We start from the raw sequence: 8,387 nt of genomic DNA on the forward strand, positions 1-8,387 counted from the left end.
CATTTTTTACATAAATGTATGCATTTGTGTTAACAGAATTAATATACAGGAGAACTTGATTTTGCTTTTTGTCACAACACGTAATTTGACCCCAGCGTAGGTATTTCTTATAGTAGGGATGGTATTCTTTTCTATTGGCCAAGTTGTCCTTTATATGAAATCTGAAAAAAATCATTTTTATTTTTCTTTTTAAGCTAATTTTTTGGGGGAAATCTGAACAAATAGATTAAGAAAAAATGTGACAATAGCCATAGCTGCATGAACATTCTAGGAAGGAAATTCAGATAATACCGTTGTAAAGTAGCAAATATATAGAAATTCCACACTGAGATTCCCATAGTACAGTCAGAAGATACAGCTTTATTTTTCAGTGCTGGGACCCATGCTTAGTGCAATGAATCTGAGCACCCTAGCTCCCATCCACTTAAACAAAGCAGTTCCTTATCAACGTAATCCCACATCTTAGTGTTCCCTCTTTTCTTATTAGTGAATCTTCAGTTTCTCATAACAATGTTTTCAGCTGAATTTTCTATAGTACTTAAATCGGATAAAATTTTTGGTATGGAAGCCACCCAAAAAAATGTGTTTAAAACTTACAGTTGCTCATAAAATTGTGCACATGTTCTTTCAGGGGAGCAAAACCTACAAATGCTTTCTCTGGGTCAAATGCTTAACCTTATGGGTTTTTTTCAGAGCCTAAAATACATGTGCTTGGCAGTGTGTCCTAAGCAGAAACTTAGGTTATTCAGATGTGTTCTATTGATTTCTTAGACCCAGAAGTTGCTAGCTAGTTGAAGTGATGCTGAAGAGAAATGAACGCTTTATAAATCTTTAGGTTAATGAATGCAGTGGCTGGAAGAATAAGCAGTGCATTGTTTTTCAGGCAAGGAAAGCTGTTTTGAGCGTATAGTGTCCAGATTTGGCACTAACATAACTTATGTTGTGATTGGAGATGGCCGAGATGAGGAGCTTGCCGCTAACCAGGTAACTTCGCTCTGAACTGTATCTCATTTATCTTCCAGGCAAAGAAAGTTGCTTTGAACGAATAATGCAAAGGTTTGGCAGAAAAGTAGTATATGTTGTAATTGGGGATGGTGTAGAAGAAGAACAGGCAGCAAAAAAGGTAACCTGTCTCAAAAAATGTTGGTGTGATACTTCTAATGCAAGCCTTTTTGTTTGCATATTCCTGTAGTTTGGCCCAGTGGCAGCTTTTCCAATGATTTCAACTTATAGATGCAAAGCAATGAGAGCATGAGAAGGTCATTACTTACATTCAAATGAACCATTTGGAGTTTAGCATTTTTTGCCTGACATTTGATAGGAGGTGCAGGAAAATTTAATTATATTTATCTGAATGTGTTAATATATGGGTATATAGAGAGACACACAGATGTCGATGACCCAGAGAAACTGTAAGAAAAATGGGGGAAAATGACCCAAGTTAAGCACGTGAAACTTAACAAGATAAAGCCCTGAAGAAACCTTCATTTTCCATGAGCCCTATGCAAAAATCACATGACTGGCTCAGTTCTTTCCCTTTCCCTCATCCATCCCTTTATGCCAAATAGCCCTAAGCAAGTGCTAAGAAGTAAGCATACTCCATGATGATCAATGCTGAGGGTAGATTTAATATCTGAAGAGAGGCTGTTGAGAGAGAATTTAAGAAAATGCTATTGGAATGGCGTGTGTTATTCAGATCCCTTTGTGCCACCTTCTCCTAAAGACTTAGGGCCAACCTCTTCTAAAAGCGTGTCCTTGAGCCATCCTTACTTAACTGCAGTCAAGCAGCTGGCCTTGAACTTAGATCTCCCCACCGAGGATCTTTAATAATGCTTTTCATTTGCCCATATTTCCGAAGAAGAAATCCCCCACCAAGGCATTGATTGCTTAATGAAAATTGATTTCATAATGAAAACCATTAAACGATTGGGTCTTTCAGTGGATGCTAGCAGAGCATCATCTAGCCAAGATAAAAGTGCTAGAATTTACAAAACAAAGCAAAATGTGTAATGACTATTTAAAGCTGCTCATAATGTTTTACAAAGAAGGAATTTTAATCCTCATTATGCTGAGACAATTTCAAATCATCATCCAAGAAAGCCTTCACCAAACACTTGCACATACAGGAGAGTTTAGCTGATTTCTGTTCTCCAAAATAATAGCAACAAAATAGAGTTGTCTAAAAAGGTTTGTGGCTATAAAAGAAAGAGAAAGAAAATGATTTAGATTTCCAGTCAATTCACATCAACCTAAATAGGGAAAGAGAAACTGCTTCCACTTTAGAAGACTTGGTGACAGCCCTGGCAGCCATACTTGAAATTCCCCATGCTTTGCTGTAATGTTAAGAGAGCTGCTGCAGGCTTTGCCGCCCACAGAGCACCTCGGTTTAATTAGCAGTGTCAGTGACCCAAGCCAGCCCCCTAGCTCCAAGGACATTGTGTATGAGGTGAGGGCTGCAGCCTCAAGGAACCCAACTTTCATTGTTGAGTACTACTTGAAATGCTTCCAGTCATACAGATGAAATCTCTTCTGGAGTTTGTCAATGTCCTGAGCCCACGTAGTTTTGATTTTTCATATTGGCACCAGAATTGCACCCAACAACCAGCAGTAGTGATGCAACCGCTGCTGAGAACATTTTATGTATTTTTAGCCTCTGCAGAATTCACATACGTCTGGGTCAAGGGTGACGAAATTTCTATTTTCCAAGCCGGAAACCTTATGCATCTCTGAAAATGAAAATTTATAAAGTCTATTTCAGTTATCCATAGTGTGAAAGCTAGATGTGGTACACCAATTGTTATACCTTGGCTTTACACCCAAAACATCAGGAGGGAATGGTGTGACTCTGAGTGAATAAGGGCCTCGGGTAGAATGCTATTTCCAAATGGTTGTTTATGTAGGTACAGTTTTGGTGATGGGACAGTCTTATAATTCTATTTTGAAACACAGGTGGTTGGTTTCTCTAGTATCCAGAATGCATGCTTTCCTTTGGATGGAGCTGTATTTGCATGTGCCGAAATATTAAGTACTATTTTGTTATTACAAATAGATCTGAGCTGAGTGAAAAAAAAAGTTATTTCTTGGCAAATTACCATGCTTTAATGTGACCTAAAAATGTACCTTGTTTTAGAAATTTAAGAAGAAATCTCAAAGTTTAGGGATAGTAATGTATGTTGACATTGTCCTATAAAAACCTGGAATGGAAACAGCCTATGTAATTTTAAATGTTCTAGAAGCCATATTAAAAAAAAAGTTAAGAAGAAACAGGCAAAATTCATTTTAATAATATATTTTAATTCACCCAATATATCCAAAATATTTTGTCTCAACACTTAATCAACATAAAAATTATTAATATGTTATTAACATTTTCTTTTTCATTCTAAGTCTTTGGAATCCAGTATGTATTTTACAGTGGGCTAGCCACATTTCAAATGCCACATAACCAATATGGTTAACAGCTGCCTTGTTGGACGTCACAGAATTGTAGAAGGATTGTCATGAGTACGATGAAGCTTAATTTTTATAATAAAATGCTCTCCCATTATGTAGATGTATTTCCCTTATGTATAAATAAATTCTGCACAAATATGTATTCTAGATATCATCCAACCCAAACCTACCAATAATGTGTTTTGTTTTTAATTGCTACTGTGCAGTGTTTCTCAACCTTTTTCATTATCATTCCAAAACAGAGTCATCTTAGACACTGTTTTTCTTAATAACCTCCCTCCATGAAATTTTAATACTGCATATATACTGCGCACTGGTATTTCTTTGGGGAGCCAGTGAACCATTGCAATGTCTAAGATGTTTTTGCCTCCTTTCCCTCGAGAACCCCTTTTGGTCCCCTGAGACCAAAAAGAGATTGAAGACAATCTCTTCCCCACTGAGAATGTGTGCTGGAATGTCTGTCAGCTCCACACCAGTCAAATAAATCAGGTCCATTCTATCGGCTTCAATTATTAATTACCCCAGAGAGGTATGAAATATATATATCCAATAATATTTTCTGCTTTATGTAAGCCACCTCCAAATTATTTTTGCATACAAAGATATTCGTGGCCTTTTCCTCTCAAATAAGCAACAGGCCTTGTACTTAGGAAATGTATGCATTTTTATTTTGTTTTTAACGAAGAGGTGGACCTTTGGGGGTGATACAGTGATGAAAAGTAGCTTTCCATCCTCCGTGTAGAAGTTTAATGTTTTGATACCCAGTTTGTTGTCCCAGATGCTGATGGTGGTAATGATACCTTCCAGCATAAATATTCGATTACACTAGAAAATTCAATACTTTTGTCATCATTAAAGTCCAGTTCAGATCTATTTCTTTATGATTTTGGCAATGCCATGTTGATGCTCCCAACTTCCAGTGCCATCATCCTGCCATTAAACTCCCTTCTTGGGTGGATCCCACGCCCTTGTGTTTGCCACTGCTTCACTGAAGCAATAGTTTTGATTTCTCTCCATCCCCTTCCCTTCTCTCTCCCTTCCCTCCATCTCTTCGCCACACAGCACAACATGCCTTTTTGGAGGATATCAAGTCATTCAGACCTCTTGGCGCTACACCAAGCACTGGAATTAGAGTATTTGTAACTATGTTCTCTAGCTGGAGATCCGTTTTTTATATATATATATATTTCAAGTACACTGAATTTTTATGTGTGATTCAATGCCTCTGGCTTTACACATATAAATTGTCTTAAAGGATGAAATCATATTTGGAATGAAAATTCCAGAATGAAGAATTCAGATTGCTGAATGGAATTAAAATTTAGTGCTACAGAAAGAAGCTCTATGGTCTTATATTTACAACCCTTTAACGGTTTAAAAAAAATAATAATCTATGGAGGTTGCTGGTACTCACCTAATGCATCCCAACTGGAATTCACTGCTTTAGCAAAGAACGCTTACCCTGGCAAAGCGCCAACACACATCTTCCGTTTGACAAGGTGGTGTTCAACAACATTCCTCAACATGGGATATCTTCTCAGCTCTGAGGTTTGAATCTGACTTTAACCTACCTAGCCCAGAAAATCTGAATTGGAATGCACTCAGACTGTATAAGGACAGTCCTATCTAGACCTGTAATTTGTGTAAATTATTGAAAATAATTTACTGTGACTTTATTAGCAGCTGACTTTGAAACTGGATGCAATTTTTTCTTTCATTTGTGGGAAAGGGAGGTGGGAGGGGAGATGGGAATATAATATTGCCTCGTTTTTTTAAGTTTGGCAAACAGAATGTTCGTACTGATATGCTGTGCCTTAAAGAGAAGACAGCGTTTTGTGTGTTACAATGTAACTTTGGTTGAAATCTCTGTAGATAATGAAAAACAAAACAAAACAAAAAAACTTTTGTTATTGCTAATTCTCAACATGACCAAATTGAAAAATTCAAGCTATCGAAGCTTAATACTGCAGCAAGAAACTGACTGTTTGTTGCAATAAGAAAAAAATGATAATAAAGGAAAGCTTGTGTTTTTATTTGGGTTCTTAATAATTCCAGTCATTGTATGAGGCATCTGATTGTGCATCCAACCACAAGCAGACAACTTGGGAAAGACTGCGGGACCTTTGCCTAGAAAGTGAAATAAATATCGAAGTCTCAAGTATCCTTTCTACAGTTTTACTGGAGAAAACTAAGAGCCATATCCATGACAACTTGCACAGTTTTGAGCTTGAGACTTTCTGATATGTGCAAGCTCCATAGAACAAAATGTTCTCATGCAAATCATCAAATTCTTTCACCCCAACTTTCCTAAAATATGTTTATTGAGTGAAAATGGCTGAAAATAAAGCTAAGTATGTTTTTCCTAATGCCATTGTGAAAAATGAAATATCAGCGGTTGAAGGCCAGTATTCCAGATGGCTTTTAAGGAAAGTGAATTCATGAATGTTTTACCTACAATTTCATCATAAAATAAATTAGCCAATCTTGGCCATGTTACTGAAATCACAACAGTAAAATATGACTGTTCTCTGTCTTAATTTAACACATCAATGCAGGTTCAGTCCATTGCAGATGTCCATGCATTAGTTTCTCCCTAATTAGTTTCTGCACAATTGACTGCATTCTTTGCTAGGAGAACCTGTCATAGTTGTGCTTGCATGGGTTGTTTTTTTTTTCCGTCTTGGTTAGGAAGACGTCCCAGATTCTCTTGCCATATTCTGTGACATGATCTCCTTTGTGGAAATTTAAGACCTCAAGAGCCAGGAGCATTTTGTGGTGTCTGCACCCATCTGCAGTTCCATGTTTATAATGTCCTAATGTGAAACCTGGAGTCCAACTACAAGGCAGTGCTCCTCACTGGAGAGTGGCCAGTGATAATTCATCAACTGAGGCTTCTCTGGCTTCAGTGAGGTTGATACTTTGCACACTGGTTACAACATTCACTATGGAAATATGCTACTTTATTTTTTCTAGGTGATAAAATTTGTATTTCTTTATAAGTGGTTAGGCTGTATTAGTATTGGGCAGAAAGAGATGGAGAGTCCCAATTTTGCATCAAGTTGTGATTTATGCAGTTTACTAAACTGTAAGCTTATTGTTTAAATTTTGTAGCTTTGAGCTACCTGTACCCCAAGTGCTGTTGCAGACAAATTAAGGTTGGAGTACTTTTAGTAATAATAACTAAAATCATGTACTTCTGCTGGCCTTTATCTTGAAAATAACAGTTTAAAAAATTAAAGAGTTGCGTTGATTATCAGTACTTTATTTTGTGCACTTAAAACTTAAATATTTATTGCTGTGAAAAAATATCTTTTCTGTATAGGCAGTTTTTTTAAAAAAAATAGAATTATAGCATTACATCTAAATTGTTGAATCTTTTTTTCTCTCGGACAAGCTAGGCTTCATATGCTGCTAAAACCTGCAGGTACAGAAGGAAATGTATCTTTCAAAAAGACAGAGAGACGTGCCCAGTGTTTGCACCACCCCATGCTGCTTCTAATGGCACATCTTTTTCTCTGGTTATATGAGCAGGAGAGGCTGCTAGCATGCTAACTGGATGCCAGGTTGATGGACAGCAGTCTACCTGGCCTGACAACATTGCAGGCTGCAGAGACAGCACAGCTTAGTGACTTTGCCCATGCTCCAACTAGAGCACCCCCCTTCCTACCTTAGCAACAGAAAGTCCTTCTACTTTCTGATGTGAAAAAAATAAAAATAAACAACCCCTTTAGCAATCCCCATATCCCATTTACATGTAGAATATTGTGCCTTATATTATACACCAGTTCTGTAACTAAAATGGGTTTTGTGCTATTGAACAAACTTGGTACATTTCTTGGAAACACAACCACCGAAAAATATCAAGACTGTAATTTCAGTCATAAAAATAGATGGCTTGGCTATGATATTATAGTATATGAGACTATGTCACTCTATCCCTGCAAAACTTTACAAATCAAATGCAGACACAAAAGGTATGTATATATTAGACTCATGCAGTTTGCACACACACAAAGAGTAGATAACAACTGTCTCTAGGAATGTTTTTTCCTTTGTCTCTGGGTGAGCTATTCAAAATAGCGTCAACAGTATGATCAAATATGATGTTTTTGCTTTTGTTTTTAAACCGTATTTGTTTATTCCTACATCCTCGATAAATATGGCATTTAGTATTTCTTTTAAAAACAAATTTAAGCATCATGAGCCAAAGTTGCATTTTGACTCCCAACTATTGTAGCATTATGGAATCTCACAAAGTCAAGGGGTTCTGTCACGTATTAGTAAGGTATAGTTTATCGGGGCCTACATAATTTAAGGAAATGTAAATTAATATTAAAAGCTTGTAAAAATGTGTACATCTTTACTATTTCTCAATAAATACCTTTGGAAATGTTTTCATTTTCTTCACCCTCCCATGTCGTAGAGTTTTTGTTGTATTTATTTAGCTCGATTCAAGGTAATGTGAAATTTGTATTTTTTAAATGTATTTTCACCTTCTCTTCTTTGTGCCTAAACTGCATAATTTGCTTTAAAGAAAACTTGAGCTATAACACACTAACCAATATTAGAAAGTAGGCTGGTTTGCTGAGAAAACAGGAGTTACATAGTTTTTTACATATAGGTAGTTTTATTCACGTATGTAATGCAGCCACATTCATTAATGATAAAGTAATGCCTATTAAAATGTTTAAAGCCAATTTCCTTTAGAAGGATACGGAATATGACTTAAGGGTAGCTCCAAAGAGGCTAACAGTAGAGTATTTTTCTGAAATAGTTTTAACAGCCCTTTTCTTTTCATGTGTATGCTATTGATTTACTTGCAAGTTGTTCATATGCAAACCAAAGACAAATTTCAGCCCAACCTCTGCTCATCCACAATTTTTAAAAATATTAGCCTCCAAATTAAAGAACGTCGAGTAGAATTATGTGGGAAC

General features: G+C 36.5%; 1 protein-coding gene across 9 annotated transcripts in view; it reads left to right on the forward strand.

Moving 5' to 3' along the window:
- Nucleotides 1-7,857, forward strand: part of EYA4 (EYA transcriptional coactivator and phosphatase 4) — a 293,063-nt gene extending 285,206 nt beyond the window's left edge. For 6 of the 9 annotated variants that reach the window (XM_077144033.1, XM_077144040.1, XM_077144038.1 and 3 more), the window contains 2 exons: nucleotides 1,023-1,123; nucleotides 4,516-7,857. In XM_077144033.1, coding sequence (XP_077000148.1) covers nucleotides 1,023-1,123; nucleotides 4,516-4,596 — 182 coding nt within the window. In that variant the 3' untranslated portion in view covers nucleotides 4,597-7,857. The other 3 variants (XM_077144037.1, XM_077144039.1, XM_077144041.1) reach the window with 2 other exon arrangements.
- Nucleotides 7,858-8,387: the final 530 nt, after the last annotated feature.

This window comes from Tamandua tetradactyla, chromosome 25, assembly GCF_023851605.1.
Source record: "Tamandua tetradactyla isolate mTamTet1 chromosome 25, mTamTet1.pri, whole genome shotgun sequence".
NCBI classification, from domain to species: domain Eukaryota; kingdom Metazoa; phylum Chordata; class Mammalia; order Pilosa; family Myrmecophagidae; genus Tamandua; species Tamandua tetradactyla.